The sequence below is a fragment of the Neovison vison genome, chromosome 2, assembly GCF_020171115.1.
Source record: "Neovison vison isolate M4711 chromosome 2, ASM_NN_V1, whole genome shotgun sequence".
Classification (NCBI taxonomy): domain Eukaryota; kingdom Metazoa; phylum Chordata; class Mammalia; order Carnivora; family Mustelidae; genus Neogale; species Neogale vison.
Window position 1 is genome coordinate 199,832,525 of NC_058092.1, and position 25,440 is coordinate 199,857,964.

A 25,440-nucleotide genomic window follows, 5' to 3' on the forward strand; every position below is an offset into this window, starting at 1 on the left:
TAGTAGATTGTCCTCAAATCTGTCCATGTAACTGAGTCACCAGAATCATCAGGAATAATAATTTACCCCATTTCCATAATTTTCAGGTTGTAAGATAGCTGATTGATTTCATTTTAGGGGCAGAAAGCTCCAACACTGAATATATAATTGATTTTATGATACAGCCCAATTTCAGAAATATTAACATTTGATAAATATAGTCTTACACTGGGAAAATATGTAATAAATTATATCATGCAATCCAGACATGATTTTCTACATACACACTATTTATGATATAAAATGATATCCATAAGCAAATTTGTATAAGAAATACTAATAAATAATAGCATGGAGGACATGGGGAGATAGAGAGGAGAAGGGAGTTGGGGAAACTGGAAGGGGAGGTGAACCATGAGAGACAATGGACTCTGAAAAACAATCTGAGGGTTTTGAAGGGGCAGCGGGTGGAGGTCGGGGTACCAGGTCGTGGGTATTATAGAGGGCACGGATTGCATGGAGCACTGGGTGTGGTGCAAAAATAATGAATACTGTTATGCTGAAAATAAAAAATAAATTAAAAAAAGAAAAGAAAAAAAGAAATACTAATAAAAAGAAACTGAATTAAGTTTAAATTTTAAAAGATTTTATTTATTTGTATGAGAGGGAGAGAGCATGTGCTGTGAGGGAGGAGCAGAAGGAGAGAGATAAGCAGACTCTGCACTGAGCATGGAGATCCGCACAGGGCTCAATCCTACCACCCTGAGATCACGGCCTGAGCTGAAACCAAGAGTTGGATGCTTACTCAACTAAGCCACACAGGCACTCCCTGAATTAAGTTTATTTAAATCATTTTCTTAAATCCCAAATTCTGAGAATATGTTAGATTTCGCTGTGTATATGTACATTCTTCTTTTTCTCTGTGAATATTCTCTATCGCCAGTGGCTTGGCACCATACTGCTTACAAATACGATCTCTTACTAATAGAACCATGTGGAGCATAAGGAAAGGAGGCCTATGCGATATTATACTTTGCTCTTGTCTTCTTGTTGTTGCTACTGTTGTTGTTTATTCCCAGTACGAATTCTGTTTTATTACTTGAAAAAAAAATTCCAAAAATCCGGTCAAACTGCCTATTGAATGTTAGGAAACTCAACTTGATTTGTCTTAAAACTCTCTGGCAATCACTGGAAGACCCTTCTAGCCCAGAGGAGGCCCTTGCAATGTTATTTGTTTGATACAGAAGAATTCCTTTTTGCTGGGTTAAAGTGGGAGGTTCTGCTCTCTTGCCTGTGTTTTAAGAAGTAAGCCTACCCATGTTGGAAGCATAGGTGAGAACAGAGGAGTGCCAGCGTATGTGTATGCTTGAATTTCCAACTTCCTCAGATCCCTCTGTTCAGCTAAATGGCCTCTAAATCCAAAAGGACTTTATTCTAGGAATTTCAAGAATGGACATTGTCCTATGGTGGTATATTTTCATCTTCTTGTTTGTCATTTTTGGTTCAATCCACAAACTTGTACTGAGTGGATGTTCTGCTTAGTTGACCGAAGGGGCCCAGAGAAGAAGGCACATGACATGGATTAGGAGCCCCAGAGCCACATGGTTCATGAGGAACTTCGGATGCAAACCACTGTGCCTCCATTTAGAACCAACTTCATGATGTGCAGGAAAAATGGAGATGTGGGGCCTTGTTCAAAAAGTACTAAGATTTCGGGGCACCTGCGTGTCTCAGTGGGTTAAGCCTCTGCCTTAAGTTGGCTCAGGTCATGATCTCAGAGTCCTGGGATCGAGACCTGCATCCGCTTCTCTGCTCAGAAGGGAGCCTGCTTCCCCACCCCCTCTTTCTGCCTGCCTCTCTGCCTACTTGTCATCTCTGTCTGTCAAATAAATAAATAAATCTTTAAAAAAATTACTAAGATTTCAAGACAATGGCAGCAGAGCCCAAGCACAGAACCTTTTTAAGTGTGGACCTTGTGAAACTGTACAGGTCACAGGCCCATGAAGCTAGCCTGGCCCCTCTCAGGTGGGATGAGGTCAGTGCCAAGCAAAGGCAGAGTTCAATATTTTGGGAGTCTACAAAAACAAATGACCAGTTCTGATCATTGGGAAACCAGGAGAAGGTTCAGGGAATCTGCTGGGCGTACAAATTAGATTTAATAAGACTGGAATTTAAAAAAAAGAATTTTTTCTGTTGCTAATTGTGTATCTGTCATGGAAGTTGTTGTGAGGTGTTTGCTTAAACTCAAATAGACAAGTTTTTCCAGTTGATATGTACTAAGTTTGAAGGATGATTATTTGTAATAGAGAACAATAGAATAATCCCAAGGAAACTGGAGTTTATAGTGAAAAATCTCTTGTCTCCTAGTTATCCGGAAGGATTTGGATTGGAACCCAAGCCTAGAATGACTCCTTATCATCAAGTGTTTCTTTCTCCAAATGAAGAAGGGAGAGAAAAAGGAGAGGAAGACTTACCAAGTTTGAGCGATGGTACCTTATATTTGATGTTTATTTTTGGGAGAGTGGTTGGTTGGTGGTAAATTCTGGGTTACATTCTTCAACTCTGTGGGACTTGGTCAGGCTAAGAACTTGAAGGACTTACTATAAAATTCCAGGGGGCTCTACCATAAGGTGATTTCACTTCTCAGGAGGTCCCTTGAATTTTCCTTTGGACTGCTCAATAGGGGAACTGGAATGTCATCTTACCTCATTGAAACTAGCTCTTTCTCAACTTTCTTCTCTAGAAAATGGGAATGGAGTAAATAAATTCCTTATTTCTATGAGATTTTTGGCTTGATGGAGTTTATTTTTAGATTTGCTAATATCAAAACAAGTTAAAGGGATTGGAAAATTTTTAAAAAAGTTAAAGCCAGGTCCATGTGTTTAGAATTGCTCTCTTTTGGTCACATAGGTGCCCAAAGCCAGTGCTTAAAACTGTTAAGTTTAAAGTGTACTGTGACACAGTGTTAATTACAACATGAACACTCATATTTGGGGTTTGGCTGGTAAAGTGGATGGAGAAATGTTAATCCTCCTAGAGTGAGCAAAATGGTCTATAGAGGAGTGACTCTGTGGTCCAAGATCCAATGGCACTTAGGGTCCTCTAATTATGGGGCACATTAAGTAGAACTGGCCTGATGGATTGGTCTATATCTGGGCAAATGCAGGGCACTGAGATTGGTAGGTGGTAGGAAGCATGATTCAGTGTCAGGAAAGAGGACAGGCTTGGGTCCTGGGTCCCTAGCCATGGTTCTGGGCTTGGTGTCCATTCCTCTGAGGTGCCAACATAAAAGGTAGGTTAGACACAGCTGTTGGGGAGGTGGCATTTGGTTAGCTAGAGCTTACTCGGGTAGTTTTCTATTTGGTATCTAATGGAATTGAGGGTAGGAGAAAGAGACTCCTTGTGTTCATCAATCATGTTTCCCAGCTCTGAACATCTGAAGCAGGCAGGACTTGGTGGTGGGGAGTTAGGGGTGGGGGAAAGGCCAGCTCACTTGGATATTGGCAGCATTGTCTACAAACTGACTGCTTTCTAGCTGGAGCTTTGCAAGGTTGAATAATATTCAAGAAAGATGCAATAAAAGCAGCCATGATATACCATCCCCTAATGCTTGCTGGGAGAGGCACCAAGGCCATTCTGACTATGTGATGTGTTCTCTCTGTCAGTCCAGCACAACATCCAAAAGATTGTGCGAACCCTATGGCAGCAGCTCGTGGCTCAGAGGCGGCAGGAGCTGGAGGACACCTGCAAGATCGATCTCTCTGTGAAACCTGGAGAGAGTGAAGTGAAGATTGAAGAGATTACCCCACTCTGGGAGGAGACGATGCTCAAGGCCTGGCAGCATTACTTAGGTCTCTGTCCAATTGGCTCCAGGGATCAGAACTGCTGGGTCTCACAGATGCAGACTTCCCCGAGTTCCACTCAGGACCCAGAGCCTTTTTCAACCACATCTTCTCGGTCATCCCTTTGGTGGGTGGGATGGAAATCACTGAGACCTCCTGAAACTTTGCTCACAAAGAATGAATGCTGCTTTGCATCCTGGGTGAAAGAAAGGCCAGAGATGCAAGCAGCTTCTAGTAATCTCTTAGAGAAAGTGTATGCCTTGTCAGAGCTCTAGCCTAGAACCCTAGAACCCTAGAGCTTAGGGTTCTAGGTCTTGCCCTGGTATTCCCCTACCAGCTTTGAAGCTTTGTACTAAGTCATGGAGTGACCTGGAGCCTCAGGTTCCTCATGTTCCAAGTGTAAGTTTTCATCCCGAAAATATTAATGATCCTTGAATTCTTTCAGTGACTCAACACTTTCTCCTTCACATGAGTTAATACAGTTATAGGAATGTTGTTTTAATTTTTAAATTTTTAAAAAAATTTTATTTTTAAATAATCTCTACACCCAGTGTGGGTTCGAACTTACAACCCTGAGATCAAGAGTTGCACACCCTACTGGCTGAGCCAGCCAGCCCACCCACCTGGAACTTTGTTTTTAAAGTGGTCATCACTCTTAAATTATAGCTCATGTACTTGTTTTAAGTCTTCCAGCATCACAAAATTCACAGTGATTCAAGAATTAGTTATTTCCATGTGTATCATCCCACACTGCCCAGTGATATAGAACTTTTATTTCATTGGCTTTCCAAACTAGCACTGGAAAATATGTATGTGTGTACATGCCTGTGTATAATTTGAGGTCAAAATGTCAGATTCCATTTCAGAGAAAAGTTTAATGGAAAAGGACCTCTGTCTCCATACACATGCAGTGAATTAAGTGGTGAGATGGATCTCAGTGCTTGCTTACAAATGGCTCTCTTTTTGCCAACAATTATGTATTGAAAATTCTGTACATTTGACCATCTGTGTTTTTTTCTAAAGATTTTATTTATTTATTTAACAGACAGAGATCACAAGTAGGCAGAGAGGCAGGCAGAGAGAGAGAGAGAGAGAGGAGGAGGAGGAAGCAGACTCCCTGCTGAGCAGAGAGCCCAATGCGGGGCTCCATCCCATGACACTGGGACCATGACCTGAGACGAAGGCAGAGGCTTTAACCCACTGAGCCACCCAGGTGCCCCGACCATTTATGTTTTAAATGCATAATCTTACTTACTCTTCATGACACCAGAATGAGGTTAGATGCTCCTATTGTCAGTTTACAGGATGAGAACACAGGGACTTCTGCTTAATTATCCACATCTCACTTTGAGTCAGTGGAACTAGGAGTCTAATCTGGGTCTGGTGACCCTGAAACCCACACTATATGGCTTAGAAGATGGCAATGTGTGCTTGTAGCCTGGGCTGCTGTCCTTATTGGAGGTGGCTCACTGGGCTTGTGTCCCTGGCTGGCCCTTTAAAAGCCAAGCCAGTTGTAGAAATTGTGTATGCTCTTCCCTCAATTTTGTTTCTGACACTTTTTGCTTCTCTGTTTCTAGCATCTGAGAAGAAGTTGCTGACCAGTCGCTCGAGCATGGGACACCACAGCAAAGTGTCTTCATGGAGTGGTAGCTTATCTTCGGCCATGAGGCTGGTGCCGGGGAGGCAGGCCAAGGAACCTGAGTGCAAGACAGAGGTGAGCTCAGACACCTTGCCTTAGAGAAGCAGCACACATTCGTTCCAAACACCATGAGGGATGTCTTTGCTCTCTGTTGCTTGTGGACATGAGCCAATTCCATATTCATTTGAGCATATAAGATTATGCATGTGACTTTCCAGTTGAAATGACATCTAGGGGAGCCAGGTTTTAGGCTGGCTTTAACTTGAAGTGCATATGGGCTCCCCTTGAGCTCCAAGAGCAGGTGGGTGTTCCTTCTAATGTTAAAACCCAAACCAGGTCTTGTTCCTACACTCCTTTCGAGTCAGGTGTGTTCAGAGAGCCCTAGCTTGCCGCTTAGCAGGAGTTGTATGGGTGGGCTCAGCAAAATGAAGACCATCCCGAGGGTGGTATGGATGTGCTGAGCCCCAGAAGCTGGAGCATGCCCACCTGTGTCCCAGCACTTGCTCCCGAGTAGGAGGGGTCCAGCCCTCTTTCTCTGGCTTCACTCTGGAACTTCTATTCCTTGACCAAGTCAGCTCTGACCCCAGTTCAGTCTGGCTAGCAGCCCAGGAAGGGACAGCAGGGATGCTAGGTATGGGCGTGCCTTGCGTGGGGACCCTTGTATGCTATTGACGTGCCTCTTGCCAGTTTTCCACCCACTCCCAGGTCACTGTCATTGGCATGGCTCGGTTGTCTCTGAGTTCTGGGGAGATTGGTTGAGAAACGGTTTATGTGAAAGACACTGGAATAGATTACAGTGTTTGAAGCCCCTGTAGGTCCACAGATGGCTTACAACAGTTTGCTCTGGGCTCACACTGAGAGATCTGGAGGCAAAAAAATTTTTAAATTGGCTCTGTCTTTGGTGAAGGTAGGCTGCTGAAGATACTGTCTTCTATGTCAGTTGGGGTCTCCGTTCATTCATTCATTCATTCACTCAAGAAATACTTATTAAGTGTTTACTCTGTACCCTTCCGTAAGCCCTGAGGTTATAGAAGAGAGAAAATCTGACATTCTCTGCTTTCTTGGAGATGCATTTTAGGGGGTGAAGATAAACAATAAATAGATAAATAATTTGTAAGTATGGAGGGTGCTAATTACAATGAGGAAAAATGGAACAGGGTAGCTGGGAGAAGGTGGTCGGAAGCCCTGTCTGGAAGGGGGGCATAGGAGCAGAAAAATAAGGCAGAGACTCTGGAAAGAGTGATTAAGCAGGGAGGACCATCAGACAAAGGCGCTGAGATGAGCGTGAACTGGGGTGTTCTAAGGCAGCAAAGAACAGTGTGGTTGGACTGAAGTGGGGAGAGGGCAATCCCAGGGGAAGTCTCCCCCAGCTGTCACCAGCAGGAAGGCCTGTGCTTTTCCAGAGCAACTGGCAAACACCAGAACTTCTGTTGCAGTTACATTTCTCGGCACGGTTGTCTGGGCACTCAGAAGCTCGGAGAGGTGACTGGGGCCAGGCTGTTATATAACTACACACACCTAGCCCCATAAAATTCTGCAAAACACGTGCACACACGCACACACGTACGTGCACACACCCCTCTCCCTGCTTCTGCCTTTCTGCTGGAACCTCGTCCGTCTTCGATCTGATTTAGTCATCCTGTCTTCAGGTTGTATTGTCTTGTGGACTCTTTAAAGATAAATTTCTTTTGAGACAAAGTAGACTTATGTTTTAATTTTTAAAAAATGAACTGTGCCTTTGCTTTGGAGAATCCTGTACCAGTAACTCGGTCTGGGCCAGGCACAGTGCCTGGTACAGAGGAGGCTCTTAAAATAAGTGTGTGGTACTGTACGGAGCGAGGGAATAAAATGCTTTCCCTCTTTTGGCTGGGATGAAACTCAGCAGCCTTCCCATTCCGCACCCATCACTCATCCCCGCGAGATGCCTTTGTTGCTAGCAGAAGGCACAACTTCTCAGGTACATATGTAGACTGTGATGTCATAGGAGAAGAGCATCAACTATTTGCCCTGGGGTCTGTTTAATTATTTTTAAAAATTAATTTTGATTATTACAGCTGATTACACCTCAGTGAGCAATGTAATTGATATTTTCTAATGTATCCCAAGGAACATTTTGTACAACACGCTTTTTGTTGTTGAAGGTTAAAGACTCCGTTATTGGTTTTTGCCTAAATATGCCCACATCATTAGTCCCTCCAGTGAGAAGGTCGCCATCTGGAAAAAGCAGCATGGAGACATTATTCAGGCACAAGTGCATGAAATTGGTGTTTCTGCATCTTCTGTCTCTCTTCTGGAAAGAAGAGGCTTGTAATTAAAGGAGTTGGTTTTGGAGGAAACATTATTCATTTGGTGTTATTCCTTATCATGTCAGCGGCTGACAGCTCTGCAGCACTGATAAATTGTTCCTTGGAGTGAGACATACAATGTACCATTTCTAATGCCGCTTACCTATCTTTGTTTTCAGTAGAAAATGTTTTCCTCTTGGCAGGTGAGCTGAACTTGGGGGCGAGGCTGGTATGATGGAGGTTATTTCTTCCTTTTCTTCTCCTGACCCCATCACAGGCCCCTTTGGGATCAGATGGTGAGGCTGTGGCCTCTCCTGGAGTGAATGAAGGCTGTGGGGGTCAGCCTGTTGGGCGGAGCTGGGGACGTTGGGCTCCCTTGAGGCCACCGTAGGCCAAAGATGGTGTCCTGGAAGCTTCTTCCTCATGTCCACCCTAGAGCAACCATGAGTGTGCACCCCAGCAGGCCGTTCCTCCTCCCAGCACCATGTGCCACTTGCCAACTCAGTTTTAGACTTTCTTGTTTAACAATAAGTTGAAAAAACATCAGCAACTTGTGAGGGTTTCTTCACTCTGACAGACGCACCATGTATATTGTTAACATTATGGGGAAGCAGGTAAGGGGTTGACAGACCCCTCTGGACTATCGTTGCAACTTTTCTGTAAATGCAGAATTATTCTAAAATCTTTTCCTTTTTTAAGAGCATTAGCTCTTTTTTTTTTTCTTTTAAAGAAAGAGAATTAGCAAACAGGAAATAGACAGATAGGACATGAGAGGCTGGGTGGGAAGGGGCCGTGAGGAGGAGTCTGTGCGAGGCCTATGAGCAGGGGGGTGATCGAGGTCATGGCAGCACGCAGGGAGGACGCCGTGGCTCATGCTGGATGTGGCCGAAGTGAGGGCTTAAGCAGTGGGAGAGCAGTGTGTGTCTGTTTCTAGGGGTAGGATTGGAGGTTAGAGCCCCTGAGGGAGGGGCCAGGCTGGTGGCTGTGACATCATTTAGAGGGGAGATAATGGAGGCTGCAGGGGCAGGAGTTAGAGCAGTGGAAATCAAAGAAGATGCACAAGAGAATTCTGTTGAACCAAGGCTGGGATGAGCAAAAGAAGGCGGCTGCCACAGGCAGAGGCCCTGACCTCATTGTAATCAGTCAGTGAGAAGAAAGGACACTGGCTGTGGTAGGTGTGGCAGGAGTGTGTGTCCCATGGTTCTGTTGGATCTGCAGAGCATGGGAAGAGCAAGGGTTCCTTGAGGAAGAGGGTTGAAAGTTCAGGGTCACTTCTAGCCTGGAAAAGCCTGGAAAAGTTTAGGGCCACTTCTAGTCTGGGTGAGCACAGCTGCCTGACCTGTGTCTGGTTCAGCAAACATGAGCTGGATTTTGCCCCACTTTCCTCCTGGGATCAGTGGTACATGTGTGCACAGCTGTTCCATACGGGGGCTGGGTGGACCCCACCTGAGGAGGGAGACACACACTGCTGCCTCCAAACAAAGCTGAGAGCCTTATGGAGGAGTCAGACCTTCTGGAGCAAGGCCAGCCCCAGTGTCCATGTTTCTGTGGCCTTTGGAGTTAGCTGAGCAAGCTTCCAGTTCCTGGCTTCAAAGTGGGAATGGCTCAAGTAGGGAAGAGAATTAATAGAATTAATTAGAATTGAGAAAGCACCACAGTCAAAGGACACCAAAGTGAGACACATTTGCTCCAAGATCCCTGGTCTCTCATAGCTGTCCTTTGGGTGAGCCCTCTGCACCCACCAGGTACACTAGGACCTCCAGTAAGATCATCTGTGCCCACACGTGGGAACTTTGATCTCAGAGAACAGACACCTGCGTGGCCAGGGTGACCACAGACATGCCATTGGCTGCCTCCCTGAATGTGTGCCTAGGCTCGCCATCCCAACTCCAGCTCCAGAGCAGCCTGCCCCTGGTAGAAGAGGAGATGCTGGTTGAGGCCAGCAACTGAGAGACAGCTGAACAAAGGGCAGCCCTGGCTTGGGTCCTTAGCAAGGGAAATGACATTTTTGACCCTCTGGCTCTGAGCACTTTACCCATTATCTCTTTTAAAAATCATTGTGAAAAATCTCAAACATATACCGCAACAGAGAAAATAATAAGATGAATCCCCATGTATCTATCCATCACTTCCCGTCCACAATGTTCATCTCACGGCCAATCTTGTCTCTATCTCTATCACTACCCACTTTCCCCTGCTGCACGGAATAATTTTGAAGCAACATCCCAGACATCATATCATCTCATGCATAACTGTTCCTGTACACTTATTTTCTCTTTAAAGAAATCACAAAACCCAAATAAAAATTGCAGAAAGGGAAGCAAGTGTGCAGAATGGGAAGGCTTTAGCCATCACTGGGGGAGTGATCAAGCAGTTCCTGGGCTTTCTTTCTGGCGTGTTTGTATTCATCTCCTGCTGCTGTGTGATTTTGGTCTTGCTGAGGCTGAAGGCACAATGAGCCTCAGAGAACACAGTGCCCCTGTTTCCGGAAGGAGGGGAGGGACTGATGAGGACACAACACTTTTGAGTTTGGTGTTTCAGAGCTTCTGAGTTTGGAGGATGCATGGGATTTACCGTGGAAGCCTCAGCTGTCATTCACCTGGGGAAAAGTCTCACGGGACAGGAGAGCCCCAGGGCTAAGAAGAGATTTTTGAAAATAGAAAGAAATGGGCTTTAAATTTTTTTTTATTTTTTCAGTGTTCCAAGATTCATTGTTTATGTACCACACCTAGTGCTCCATGCAATAAGTGCCCTCCTTAATACCCACCACCAGGCTCACTTAAACCCATACCTCCTGCCCCTCCAAAACCCTCAGTTTGTTTCTCAGAGTCCACAGTTTCTCATGCTTCATCTTTCCCTCAGATTTCCCCTGATTCACTTATCCTTTCCTTCTAATGTCCTTCATGCTATTCCTTATGCTCCACAAGTAAGTGAAACCAAGAGATAACTGACTCTCTCTGCTTGACTTATTTCACTCAGCATAATCTCCTCCGGTCCCCTCCATGTTGCTACAAAAGTTGGGTATTCATCCTTTCTGATGGAGGCATAATACTCCATAGTGTATATGGACCATATCTTCTTTATCCATTCGTCCGTTGAAGGGCATCTTGGCTCTTTCCACAGTTTGGCAGTTGTGGCTGTTGCTGCTGTGAATATTGGGGTACAGATGGCCCTTCTTTTCACGACATCTGTGTCTTTGGGGTAAATATCCAGTAGTGCAATTGCAGGGTCATAAGGAAACTCTATTTTTAATTTCTTAAGGAATCTCCACACTGTTTTTCAAAGTGGCTTCACCAGCTTGCATTCCTACCACTCCCCTTTCTCCACATCCTCTCCAACACATGTTGTTTACTGTCTTGTCAATTTTGGCCATTCTAACTGGTGTAAGGTGGTATCTCAATGTGGTTTTGATTTGAATCTCCCTGATGGCTAATGATGATGAATATTTTTTCATGTGCCTGTTGGTCATTTGTATGTCTTTGGAGAAGTGTCCACATGAACAAAGCCTGAACAAGCATGTGGGCTTTGAAATGAAGGGAAGTCAGTGGTGGAGTAGCAGGTAACACCTGAGGAAGTCAAAATGCAGCTGTGAAAATAAAAGAGAGAGTTCCCAGAGTCTGGCTACCATAAGAGTTTCAGTCAGAAATCTGTAAGAAATTTTAAAAATCTGAAATTCACAAGGTTTCATGTGGACTGTTTTTACTTAAACTTGTCGTAAATTCAACATGGTATTTGTGGGCAAGAGAGAAAGGATTTTTCCCAGGAGATGAACGTGCCTTTAAGAGAGATGTATGGAGACAGGTGACCTAAATCTGGGGGGAAATTAAGACACATGAGGAATTCTAAAATTGGGCCAGAGGATCGATCCTCATAGTATGTTCTCACTGGCATGGCAAAAGGGCAGGGAGACATCCTCTGTCAGCAAATCAAGAGAGGAACTGGAGGGACAAAGCCACTGGAAATCATAGGAAAGAGAAGAGTGATTCAGAAAACCTAAAATCAAGCACTTGGTAAGAAATCACAATGCTGTGTTGTTGGAAAACCCCATTGTGTTTGGTGGTGGGAAAAGGCTTGTGAACAAGTAATTAAATGGGACTATGTGTTAGAGGAATAAAACCACTCGGACACAAATGGAAGTATGATTTAAAAAGAGACGTTGAAAAGTGTAAAACCCTCTATGGATATGAGCACGGTGACTAAGGCCTTCGGCTAAATGGAATCTTGGCTTTTATAATTGCCGTGGGCAAGGCTGCCAGTGACTTACTTTCTCCTGATGCTTTTCCAGAGATAACTGGCCCTAAAAATAGTGTCACTCTTCCCAGCCTGGCTTAGAGCTCTTCATGGTACGTCTGGACTAGAATTATTTCCAGAAAGGACTCCCATGACACTCTGGTTGTAGATGTGTTAGGGGGCAAGAAAGAGAAAAACGATGAGGCCCACCATCTTCTTTCTCAAACCCTGAAGTTTCCTTTTTCATTGAAGCTGAAATTACGTAGCATGAACTGGGGCCCCGGTCTTGTAGGAAGTGGTATTCTGACACCACACCCAGAACGGACCATCCAGGTGGTGGAGGTGGGAACACAGCGTCAAAGGCTCATGGGAAGGCAGCCAGGCTGTGGCAACGCCTGTGCGTGCGTGTGTGTGCGCGTGTGTGTATGTATGCCTGCATTGCCTTTTAGTTGTTTTTCAAGTGGTCTGAGTTCCCAGAGTCTGGCTACCATAAGAGTTTCAGTCAGAAATCTGTAAGAAATTTAAAAAATCTGAAATTCACAAGGTTTCATGTGGACTGTTTTTACTTAAACTTGTCGTAAATTCAACATGGTATTTGTGGGCAAAAGAGAAAGGATTTTTCCCAGGAGATGAACCTAACCAGGGTGCTCACTTTCTTTTTTTTTTTAAGATTTTTTTCCAATTTATTTATTTTCAGAAAAACAGTATTCATTATTTTTTCACCACACCCAGTGCTCCATGCAAGCCATGCCCTCTATAATACCCACCACCTGGTACCCCAACCTCCCACCCCCCCGCCACTTCAAACCCCTCAGATTGTTTTTCAGAGACAAACCATAAGTGACTTTTTAAGATTTTTTGTTTATTTATCAGAGAGAGAGAGCGAGCACAGGCAGACAGAATGGCAGGCAGAGGCAGAGGGAGAAGCAGGCTCCCTGCCAAGCAAGGAGCCCCATGTGGGGCTCGATCCCAGGACGCTGGGATCATGACCTGAGCCGAAGGCAGCTGCCTAACCAACTGCGCCACCCAGGCGCCCCACACTTTCTTTTCCACTATTCCTTGACATACTCATACGATACACACACACACACACACACACACCCCATCCTTCAAACAGTTGAGGTAAGAACCCACTCGTCACATTGTCATCAAGAGGTGGCCAGGAAGGAGTTGGCTGGAACAAGAAACTCCATATAGAAGGGAACGTGGACGACAGGTCCCGACAGCAGAGGATTTGAAAAAGCAGCAGCATCACCCACAGAGCGGTACTCTCCAGAACAAGACAGAAGGACAGTCATGGGCAGATAGAGACCGTGGCTTTTCTCTTTCCGTCTTAAGGAAATCTTAAATGTTACTAGTCCATCAAAAGTCCTTGTTCCAGGAGTTTGAAAAATAGAAGTAAATGAACAAAGCAAACACTGATACCTTTAATGATGTTTCTTTACCAAGTGCATCATTTGTGAGACATCCTTATCTTCATAATAGAAGGATAATTAACATCACTAATTATCTAATTAAGTTCATTAAGCATCCACCAACAGGGCACCGTGAAGTTGACATTATGTTCTACTGTCAACAAATGCTTTTGATTTCTTAGGAAGTAATTAAAATGTAAATTAGCATGCAATTATATGCACAGGGGAAGTTTTGAATTAGATATTCATTTCAAAACTGCTTAGAGCAACATAGTTTTTGTTTTTTTCTTCAATAAAAGCCGACATTTTGCTATTAATGGTATATATTAAAGTTGCCATTCTGTTGTTCAGTGTTTGAATCATTGCCAGGTTAGAGTACTTACATGACACACGACGTTGAGTTGATACATTTGCTACTGTGCTTTGTGTTTTTGTTCTTCTTTGATCGTTTTATTCGACGCGTTGGTTTGTGTCTTTTGTGTTTAAAAAAAATCACAAGTGATTTTTTTTTTTCTGAAAACCTTCTGAAACTTAAATCTCTAGCTGATTTTGCCCTTTAGAGGTATTTTAGATCAAGTATTTTAATGTATTCCTTCCATCCGGTTAGATTCAGGGAATGTAATCAGTGGCTTGTTAAGTGCAGGTCGCACACATGCCCTTCTATACACAGGAAAGAGGGAAGGGGCACAGAGAAAACTTGTGGTCCAGCCATCCTTGATTGCAAGTTCACGTTTCTCTGCTTTTTAGGGCGGCCCCTTGGTGTCTGATGAAATAGTATAACTTAATTTATTATAATGAGATATTACAACTGTTATGCTAAATACAGCAACCTCATCAGATGAGGACCCTTCCTCTGAAACATCACAGAGTCTCCAGACATTTGCTGGAAAAGAGGGGCCCAAGACAGAAGCCACCATGCCCAAATCCCCAAAGTTTGCATTTTATTAAACAACACCAACTGAATCCCGGAATGCCCATGTTTTAGTAAAGCTCATGGTTTGTTATCACAGCTCAGTGGGTGGGATGTCCACCTCCCCCATCTTTTAGCATGGAGATACTGGGCCTTTGAGCATTGACCTGATGTCATTTGTTTAGTGAGAGGGAAATTCTCTGATGATGCCATTGAACATCCCCAGTCCCTTTCTGGATGATGTTTCCAGGGATGGATTTAGGTGTTGCCAGATCTAGGCCCCTTGGTTTTATGTGAACGAGATTTCAGATAAATGCAGAGAGAATACAGTGGCATAAGAGAGGCTGTCCCTCATTCTCTTGAAAGGATTGTTGTCAGACTTTGGCCATGAGTAGAGCCTGCTGAATCACTAGCTGCTCATCATTGTGGATGTGGACATCCCTATAGTCCGGGCAGAGAGAGGCTGGTCTCCTCGGGCAAGTGGGGGACAGTTAGCATGGTACAGGGACTGGTGAGGGGACCTGAGGCTGGCTGGACTATAACAAATAGTGACATCACGCCAGAGGAAACCCACACAGGGCTATCCATTGAGATAGGCAGTTTTGGGGGTGGGGCCCCACTTCTGTCCCAGCTGTCAAGCTGTGAGCTGAGGTGTGGTCTGCATCTTTGCTCTTATTTGTCAGTCCAAAAGGGGCTTCTTTTTCCCACTCACGTAAAGGATAGTGTAAGCTAGCAGAGACCTTGGTCTGACCAAGAGATCCCACTGCTAAAATCAGATGATGCTGACCTTCTTCAAATAGGCAGCAACCACCTACTCAGTGAACAAATGGAATTTTCTCTACCAGAACTTTCCTCTCAACTGTTTATTCCTAAATCTTCTCTTGAAATGTGGTCTACCATATCATGACTTCCCAAGAATGCAAAGTCCACAAATGAGTAATTAATGCCAACAGTAACTCACTTCATCCTAAGGCTAGCTTGTGGTCCTGCCTCTGGCTAATCACACATTTCCTCATCTGTGAGCAGCACACAGTGATGGCAGAATCGCTGTGCTCCACAAACGCACCACAACACCACGGCACCAAGGGCTCTCCCACCCGAGAGCGGCACAGAGCCACCTCTCAGTGATTTTCTGGTTATTCATCCTCACAAGAAATGGGGCTAAAGTTGCTTTTCTTTTGGCAACAAGATAACTTGAACCCTCGCCAAGAGAGCAGGCACTGAGGTTAGGCAGGTTCCACAAATCAATGGCGTATGTCCAACAGCAGGTCTTGACCACTGCCGGTTGAAAGGGGCATTGAATCTAAATTATGTTTGAAAAGTCTTTAGGGACAAATGTGCAGTTCCTTCTCCAAAGTGGTCTATCCAAACAGAAACATCTAGTCTGAAAAAGGTAACTAGATCTTCTTACCTCTCTCCCATTTTCTGATTTTCTTTCTTTCTGTTCTGTAGTATTTTTTTAAAGATTTTATTTATTTGAGAGAGAGAGAGAGAGCAAGTGAGGGAAAGGGCAGAGGGAGAAGCAGAGTCTCCTCTGAGCAGGGAGCCCCACACTGGGCTCTACCCCAGGACCCCAAGTTCATGACCTAAGTCAAAGGCAGATGCTTAATGGACTGAGCCATCCAGGCACCATTCTTTTGTAGTGTTTTTATTACAAAATCAGGCTTTGTTTGTACACCATTTATGAGGGGTGTCATAGAGGACTGTTTCAAAGTAACTTGAAGTCCCAACTCTTCAGCTCAATCCACAATATTTTAATATACATAAATAGCTCATCCAATGAAATTCAACAACTCATGAATTTATTGAACAGACATAGTGTTCCTCACTAAAAATATAAAGATGAATAACTCATGAACCCCATATTTAAAGAATCCTGGTGCTGTTTATTGATCTCCCTACTTAGAGGGCATCTAAGAAGAATCATAGTAGATGGGTTTCTGAAAAAAATGTCTATAGGTCAATATTTTGTAAGTTGAAACAGATTTGAAATTAATTTAGGAACCTGGCAATTTAAAGGAATTGTGGGTTGAATCTTTTGAAAACTGAATATAGTCATTTTCTTTAAAGACGAATTATATACCCAGCAATCTATTCAGATTTTTTATATTAGATTTCCTAATGTGAGACACACCTGCATTCCAAAAACTAATGTGGTATTTGGGGGAAGGTATTGTCATCCTAAGAAATGCTTTCCCAATTTTGAAAAATTATGACCTAAGGATGGGGGATGGAACACATTTTTGTTTACTTCTCTAAATCTGAGTTTTTAAAACTTACGTATACTCATCAATGCAAAAGCGTTTTTGATTCTGCAAGACAGAAGTGGCCCCAACTCTATAAATGAGAAGCGGGCAGATGGTTGTGGAGTGGAGAAGGAGTGCGGGGCCCTCTCGAGGCGCTGCTGCCATTCACAACCCGCTAGGGCCTGCTTCCAGTGTGGCCACCAGGCGCCTGCCATGTGAGTTACAGCCGCCTTCTCGCCCTGGGACCCATCTATTATGAGAAACCATTTTGGTTAATTAAAAAAGTGTTTCAAAGTCTCAGAACAGGAAGTTCTGAAATTTTCTTCGCTTTGCTGTTGCTGATGGGGGTTGGTGTCAACTTGGCTCCACAGCCAGGCACAGGAGGGAGAGTGGGGACAGCAGAAGTAAGTGTGGCCGTCCAGTCCTGGGGGCCTGGGAGAAAGTTGTGAGGTCCTCAGGGGCTGGTTGATCCACTGTTATTATTAAGGGTGACAAAGGAAGTAGCTGGGGCTATCGAGTGAAACTAAAGGGCAATTGAATGAGCGCGTGTCTGATCGGTTCTTGCAGACGGTTCCCAGCTCATGGATTTCTATGTCTAGGATCTGCTGTATGGGCTGGGGAACCAGGTGAAGTGTCTGCTCTTGGTTCTGGGAAAACAGACTATAAGCAAAAGTGAACAGATGAGAAAATATTAGATAGTACAACATAATCTGAAGGAAATAGATGATGTGCTGGAGACTACCTCAGGATCACTGTGGGTTGGAAGCGATCATGAAGTTGAGAGGGAAGCGGAGCCCTCCAGCATCTGGGGAATGTGGACTCCTGAAACAGACCCAGCTAGTACCAAGGCTCAACAGCGGGAGTGAGTTTGTATACTGGAGAACAGAGACAGAGAGAAAGGTCCGTATCAATGAAGCAGGGAGCTCCAACGGGAGAGTGGTCCCAGAGAAGAGTGCAGGAACCAGCGGTCAAGTGCCTTTCTAGCTTCTCTAGAGGGTCAGAAAATACGTTGGCATCCATGCCTCCATCTGCATCTACATGTCCATGCCTCTCTCTCTCTAAGCATACATCTCTTCTCCAGACATTCCCTCTTTCAATGTTGTACACACATTCATCAATTTTCTCTTCTGTCCCAGGCCTTTGGCATAAGCCCAGTGGATACAGACACAGTCCCTGACCTGGGGATCCCGCCTTGTAGGAGGATGAAATAATGACACTGTAATGAGAGGTTCAGGCTCAGGAGGTGCCCAGAGGAGAGGGAACCTCACTTGGGCTTTCTGGAGGAGTTTGAACTAGATAAGGAGGAGGAGGAGGGCGAGGAGGAAGGATGTGAGGGGAGATCGGTAGGGAGGAAGGGGCCTCTCCAGGTGCAGAGGGACAGTTGTGACCATCTGCCTTGTGGCTCAGCTGGTAGTCTGGCACTAGCAGAATAGCATATGCAGTTTATCTTTCCTTAATTTCGTGTATGTATTTATATCCTGATTCACCCCTCAGAGGATTTATGGAACCTTTAGATGAGGATGCATGTAATAAAATAAAGGAATGAGATCAGGAAAAATAATCATGGAAGAAGAAAGCCAATTCCTGGGGAATGAAGACCATAAACACGCCGGCTATAAAGAGATCCTGTCCAGCACCTACACGGTGCTGGCTTTCTGGCTGCCATTGTGGAGCCAGAGGCCGAATAGTTCATATGCGTATTCCCCGCCCACCAGTTACTCTTCCGCCAAGAGGCGGAAGTGCTTGAGCACAGGGACATAGGGAGAGCTAAGCGGTCCCCCCTGCCCAGCGTCTCCTGACCACTCCCACTGTGAGTTTTTAAAGATCCGATCTGAGCCTCTCATGTCCCTGATCAAAAACAAGCATGTACCGCCACCCTGTCCGGGCTAGAGGACGCAGACCCACAACCCCACTGCAAGAAGCCCCATCTCAATGCTTTCCCAAGCCCACCCCTCGCCCCCGTCCTGCACTGTCTTCAAGTCAGACCCAATTCCGTATTTTGTTACAACGCACTCTGTCCTCTCCCATCCATACTTTCTGGCAAATGTGGTCCTGTCTGCCGGGAAGAGCCTCCCCCTTCCATGGGACCAACTGCTTCTCCTGGACTTTAAAACCGTGCCCCTTCTGAAAGCCTGCGTGCCCTCTCCAGCCTGGCTGGGCCCCTGCGTAGCCGCAGCTCTATTTGTCCTCACAGTGGCCATGGTTGTGAGAACCAGCCTAAGGGAGAGGGAAGGGTTGGGGTTGATTTTGTTACCTGCGAGCTACATGCAGCCCCCGCCCCCCGCCCCCGGCCCCCTAGAGTCCCCGGAGACCTGTGACCGCTGAGACAGCAGAGGTGAGCGCTGTCCTCAGGGAACTCCGGCTGTGGCTGCCCCCATTCTTCTTAAAGACTAAAGAAGGAAGCCTCCCTCTGAACTGCAACTCCCATTTGTTTGTCTGAAATGTTCATTGCCATGTGGAGGCCGCTCCTTTGCTAGGCAGCATCTGGAGTGAAGGAAGCCATGTGGGTTTACCGGTGCTGCCTTAACAAAGCAGCACAGCCCAGGGGCTTCAGCAGCAGACATCTCTTTCCTCCCACTCCCCATCCGTCTGAGCCTGGTGGGGGCCCTGACACCTGAGCAGGAGGCCAAGAGGAGGGAGGGTGGCTTCCTTGAGAAGTCCCAGCACCTACAGTTCCAGAGCTTTCGTCCTTTGCTACCCTGGAGGGTTTTTTTGTTTGTTTAAGTAGTCATGCTCCATGTACTCATGACGATCGAATTTAATAAAAACATCACAGTTGAAAAAAGACAAATTAGAAACCACTATTCATCTTAGAAATGAATACGTGAGTGAATTTAACACGAGATGAATTGAGCTGTGGCGATCGGGTCCCTCCTCGGCCACTCTGAGCACCGGTTGTTTGTCAGTCCTGCTGGAAATTTCCTACCAGAAATATTATTCTGGTATTGCTTGACACTTATTACAAATCTGGGGCTGTGTCTCCATAGCAGAGAGAAGCACAATTATCTGGGCACTTGGAGAAAAGAGCGCTTCCTGGCTGGAGTCATCCAATAGATACCCTACCAAGACCCCTTGACCACGACCACGTCTTGCTCACTGGACATACGCCCCTTCTTTCTATCAGTCTGCTAACATTTTATGGGTGCATGTGTAGACATTATATATGACTAACCACAAACAAAGAAAGTGTTTAATTTCTTTTGTCAGGGAACCCAAACCTGGTCTCCACCAAGGACTTATATTTAAAGGTAGATGCGTCAGCCTTATACAGAGAAGGCATAACAGAAAAACTTAATTGAATGCTTTACAACCCAGAAAATACTGAATTTAAGATGGGTTTAAAGTGCAAAGGGTGTGACGACCAGGCCCGAAAGTGTGGCCACTGACCCTGAGGTTCTCCTTAATCCTGATCCCATGGAGTGTCTCACTCCGGGCAGAGAATAACCAGGGACAGAGAATTCGGCCCAGCATAGTGACAGCAGTCTATGAGTTTCATTTCAGTCTTTCAAACTTTGGTCATTGCCTCTGTTTGCCTGGCCGCTGGGGACAGAGATGGACAGTGTCCCCGAGGAGCTTATTCTGATCGGGGGACAGGGCTGGTGGGAGATGAACCACTGTAATTCAGAGTACTGCTCTCACAGGGTTTCTGCTCTGCCCTGGGAGCCCCGAGGAGGTGTTGCAGGAAAGAGCCGAGTATTAATGATGGCTTCATGTTAACTACAAACCGCATACACAGACTCAGTGACATTGCACTGTTAAATCTCTCATCCTCTCAGCCCCCACCAGTGGGGAAGAGGGGACTGGTGAGTGACAGTGAGAGTGACCAGTGAGAACGGAGATCCTTGGGGATGGGAGTTTCTTTCACATCTGGTTTCACGTCTGCCTGGGTAAATGGGAATTCACCTGAGTTTTACTGGAACCTGTCTCTTTTTCCTTTGGCCAGAGAAAGTCAGAGGTTAAAGGAATCTAGATTTGACACTAAAATCAAACAGCATGGTTATTGTTTTTTCTTTATGGAATTATTAATGAATACTTAGAAACTTTCAAAAAAATTGTGAAGACTGCCGACGGTGGAATCATGTTATATAGGATTAAGTGTAAAAATACATTCATGAAATGAAAATCAAGTTGTCAACAATACTCTTAAAATTCCCTTACATTATTCACCAAGAACAATACCATGGTGACTTTGTGATTTTGGCACCAACCTTCTCTATATCCACCAGGCAGATTTTCTACCATTTGGGGGGGATAAGTTACTATTTCTTTGTCAAATGTCTGATGAAGGGGTTGGCTCATGCAATTAGGGGGAGCAAGATTAACCGAAAATTATTTGTCTTTAAACATGAGAATTACACTCAGTACAATGAGTTGTTTATACCCAAGGGAAATGTGGGACTGTGTCCAACTGGGAGAACGGTGACTCCTATCTTCCATCTCAGTTTCATGATGGAGTTTAGGTAGAAAGCTTGTGAGAAAATCATTGTATTTTCCAATATGCTTTTTACTTAGGAATACCTTTCATGTACTTTTCATGTTCATCCAGTACTGTTATATACAACTCACCCAGTTTCCCCTGTTGTTAACATCTTAAATTACCATGGTGCCTTTTTCAAAGTGTAGAACTGACATTGATGCATTACTAGTAACTAAACTCCAGGTGCTCTTTTGAGTTTCACTAGTTTTCCCATGAATCCAGGTTCCAGACCTGAGCCCCACATTACACTGAGTTACCATGTCTCCTTAGGCTCCTCTGATTTGTGACAATTTCTCAGATTTTCCCTTCTTTTACATGACCTTGGCAGTTTTGAGGAGTACTGGTCAGATATTTTGTAGAATGTGCCTCAGTTTTGGTTTGCTCAGTATTTTCTCCTAATTAGCTTGGGTCATGGAGCTTGGTAGGAAGATCACAGAGGAGAAGTGTGCTTCTGGTCATACTGTGTCTGGTCCGGGGTGCGTGACACACATGTAGCATCATCACATGGTCGTGGTGGTGTCTGCCAGATTGTTCCGCCGCAGAGTTCCTCTTGTGTCCCTCCCATACTTGATTCTTTGGAAGCAAGTCCTTAAGTCCAGCCCACCCTTACGGGTGGCCTCCTGGTGAGGGAAACATCTACATCTATTGTTTGAAATTCTCTGTAAGGAAAGGTTTATCTCTTCTTCCCCATTATTTATTCCATCTTTTATTTGTTATCAAGAGGGACTCACGCATATTTATTTTATAATTTGGGCTGTCGTCCATTAAGCCTGTTATGTATCTTGTGCTCAAATTGCTCCAGCTTTTTGCTGAGAGTATTTCATTGATCTCACACTTGCTTTCACTGGTGCTCTCTTGATCTTTTTTTTCACTGATTACAAAAATGAATCCGTATAAATTTTATGTGTTTTAATGCATCCCACTGTAAACATTCTAACATTTTTGGAATGTGTATCACTCAGGATACGTTATGCTGCAGTAACAAACACCCCCACATCTAATTGTCCTAAAATTGCAAAGTCATGTTTCACCCTTGTGCTACAAGTACTGTGTGAGTTGGCCAGGAGTCTGCTGTACCTTGTCCCCACTCAGAGACACTGGCTCATGGAGCAGAACATTGAGTCTAGAACATCGAATGCTGCTGTGGCAATTAAAAAAGAACTCAGTGAATTGCTCGTGAGCCCTTCAAGATTCTGCACACTTCTCCCCAGCATCACATAGCTCAAGGGTAACAGGAAGGGTAATCATGCCATGTACCAACAGGAGGAAAGAACTGGAAATATTTGGCATGCAATACTATTTTCTATTATGTTTTCTTTTCTATGCAAATTCATATACATTTAATTGTTTTTGTTATTGTTAGCATATGGTTTTCTAACATCCTTTTAAAAATATGAATATATTGGGGCACCTGGGTGGCTCAGTAGGTTAAACCTCTGCCTTCGGTTCAGGTCATGATCTCAGGGTCCTGGGATCAAGCCCCACATTAGGCTCTCTGCTCAGAACGGAGCCTGCTTCCCTTCCTCTCTCTCTGCTTGCCTCTCTGCCTACTTGTGATCTCTCACTCTCTCTGTCAAATAAATAAATCAAATCTTTAAAAAACATGAATATATCAAAAACTCGGTTCCAAATCCTTAAATCTTATTTGACACCAGGGCCGCAGTGAGTGATTGTAGCAGTTACATGTTAAGACATCTGGCCAGAGTGGCAAAACGAAGCTGAAATCCAGCCTTTGTTCCACTATTCAAGTCATCCATCCAGGCCTAGAACAGTGTCTGCCCAAAGGGGACACAAAAGCAATAGGTGGGCTAGTGGTGGCCCTTTGGAAGAGCATGATTTGTGGTAACTGCTTAATATTTTCTCAAAAGGATAAGCCATTCTTCCATGTGTTGATATTTATGGTGTGTCATTTTGTGCTACTATAAATAGGATGGTGGAAAATCTTGTCAGTGAATATTTGTGTACACATCTAATAGTTTCCTTGCAAGAAATTACTAGCGGTAAAAATGGTGAGGTTTCAAAAGAGATGTGTGGCATGTCAGCACGCAGTCGATACAGTCCAGGTGAAAAGCTTAGTCCCACACCCAGCATGTGTGCTGCTTGGCTGGAGAACCCAGACCTCTGACTGTAATCTCAACCCCAAGTTTCTGAGCAGGGTCTGAGGGGCTGTGTTCAGATATTGGCCTTCCTTGTGTTTGCGAGGCTACACAGCTGTGATTACAGGGCTAATGATGCTTTAAACAAACAAGTGTAACGACCATCATCAGTGGACAGCGGGAGCTTCCTCAGAGGCCCTGTGGGCAGGAGGGTTACCAGCAGTTGGCCAGCCCCAGGGGTGCCCTGGCAAAGGTGGACCACACCAAGCTGAGGGCAGCTCACTTACAGGGGACCCTCCAGTAAGATGTGCCCCATTCCCCATTCCAAGATCTGGTCTGGATGCTGTAGCCAAACCCTTCCCTAAGGAGGCACTGGGAGAGCAGGGCACAGGCTCTAAACCAGATCTGCATCCCTCTCCAGTCTCCAAACGGCCTTCTGAGGCCCTTTGTTCTACTTCAGAGGTTCTCAAACTCTTTAGCACACAGGCAGTTGCTAAGCAAAGGCTATTTCGTTCCAATAAGTGGTGTAGCGCTCTGCTCTGAATTTGTCCCTGATTGACGTACCACATCCACTGCTGCCCAGGCAGATGGGCCTCTGCCCTTGAACCGACCCGAATGGTCCACCTCCTGTCTCCACATCCTGAGCGCGACAGCTTTCCAGAGCATGAAATGTCTCAAAGGCCACTGGGAAAGTAACGTTCACCTAGCACTGTGGAGTGGAAATGCAAGTCGGGGAGACAGACAGGATGCCAGCATCCAGGGAGTCATCGTCTAGCATCACACTTCCATGGAGTGTTGTTGGAGTCTCTCATCCTCTCTTGTCCCATTTCCTCTTCTGTAAAATGGGAATAGTCCCAATACAGACTTGTCAGGAGAAAAACATTAAACATGATAATGCCTATGGAAACTTCTTTGTCGGTGTGTGGTGCTAGGTCCTTCCATTCACCTTGCAGCATGAGGAGCCTCTCCCTTAGCCATTGTTCAGGTGGACCTCTGCTGGGCTGCCAATCCCATCCTTTCTTGCTTATCTGGTAAAACCTGCACCATCAGGGACTTTTCCTTTGCTTTTCAAGCTTTTTCCACCCACTGCCAAGCTCCCCGCAGCCTGGTAATACACTTGAGTCATGTTCTTTCTCTTTTATCATGTGACTCTGCTCCCACCTCTGTTTCTTTTCTTCATGAGTCAAGTTTCTTCAGTGAGTTGCTTTACACTCCTTGTGTCCACTCTCTTATCTCCACATTTCTAACTGACTCATTGCTGTCTAATCATTCCTCTGAAATACTCACAGAAGTTACCAGTGACCAGTTTCAACAGACATATGCCATGGACATTTTCAGGCTTTGTCTCACAGGACTTCTCCAGTGCATTCGCTATGGTCACATGGCTGTTGGCTTCCATGACATCCCTTTCTCGTTTTCCTTAAATCTCTCTAACTTTTCTCTTCCTGGCCTGAAATTCACTAGTGTTCTCCATGTCTCATACCTTGTCTTATTGGTCTCATCTCTGTACTTACTCTCCGTGCAGGATCTTATCATCTCTCAGGGTTTGCCTAGCACCTGGTTGCTCATGACTCACAAATCCATCAACCTTGGATGTCTCACCTGGGCTTTATTCTAGGGTGGCACAGCTGTACCTCTGACACTTGACATTCAGCATGACCTCATATCACTTACACTTGCTCTTTCTCTTATTCTTGTGATCACTCTTAATTTTTCTTCATTTAGTTGATCTAATTTAATTCATTAGGCAAACTGGAAATACTGGAGAAATTCTTACCATCTCATACAGTCACCAGTTCCTACCGATTTCATGTTTCATAAAATTCTTGAATTTGACAATTCCACATCACTCATTCCATTATGTGATGTCTCACTTGTACTGTCATTGTAGTGTCCTAAGGGGGCTCCCTGCTACCAGTCTTGCTTTCATTAAATCCATCTATCAAATTCCTGTAACAGTGAGTTATCAAAAATGCTAATGGACTACATCAGACGTCTATTGAAAACCTCTTTTTAAAGATATAACTAAAACAACATCTCAACCACAGAGCCTTCTCTGAATGTGATTCGGGACAAGGTCTCCTCTTCTGTGTGCATACAAGGTCCCGTGTTCCCATGTCCTGTGCTGACCTCTGGCTCAACATTGGCCATGGCAGCATATAACCATCTGTCTCTCCCATTAGACTCCACAAAACCAGATATGGGGTTCACATTTGTACTCCAGTACCTGGAAAATAGTAGGTGAACAAAGAGTATTTTCTGAGCTTAACAATAGAGAGTGAATTTGAAATTAGAAATGAAGTACCTGAGCAAGGATATGA

General features: G+C 44.8%; 1 protein-coding gene across 3 annotated transcripts in view; it reads left to right on the forward strand.

Annotated features, from left to right (window-relative positions):
- WDFY4 (WDFY family member 4) overlaps nt 1-25,440 on the forward strand; it is a 268,432-nt gene that overhangs the window by 129,642 nt on the left and 113,350 nt on the right. For 2 of the 3 annotated variants that reach the window (XM_044240003.1, XM_044240004.1), the window contains exons 37-39: nt 2,347-2,468; nt 3,645-3,830; nt 5,399-5,535. In XM_044240003.1, the coding sequence (XP_044095938.1) occupies nt 2,347-2,468; nt 3,645-3,830; nt 5,399-5,535 (445 nt within the window). Of the gene's footprint in view, nt 1-2,346; nt 2,469-3,644; nt 3,831-5,398; nt 5,536-25,440 lie in introns of those variants that run through there. The other variant, XR_006383317.1, reaches the window with a different exon arrangement.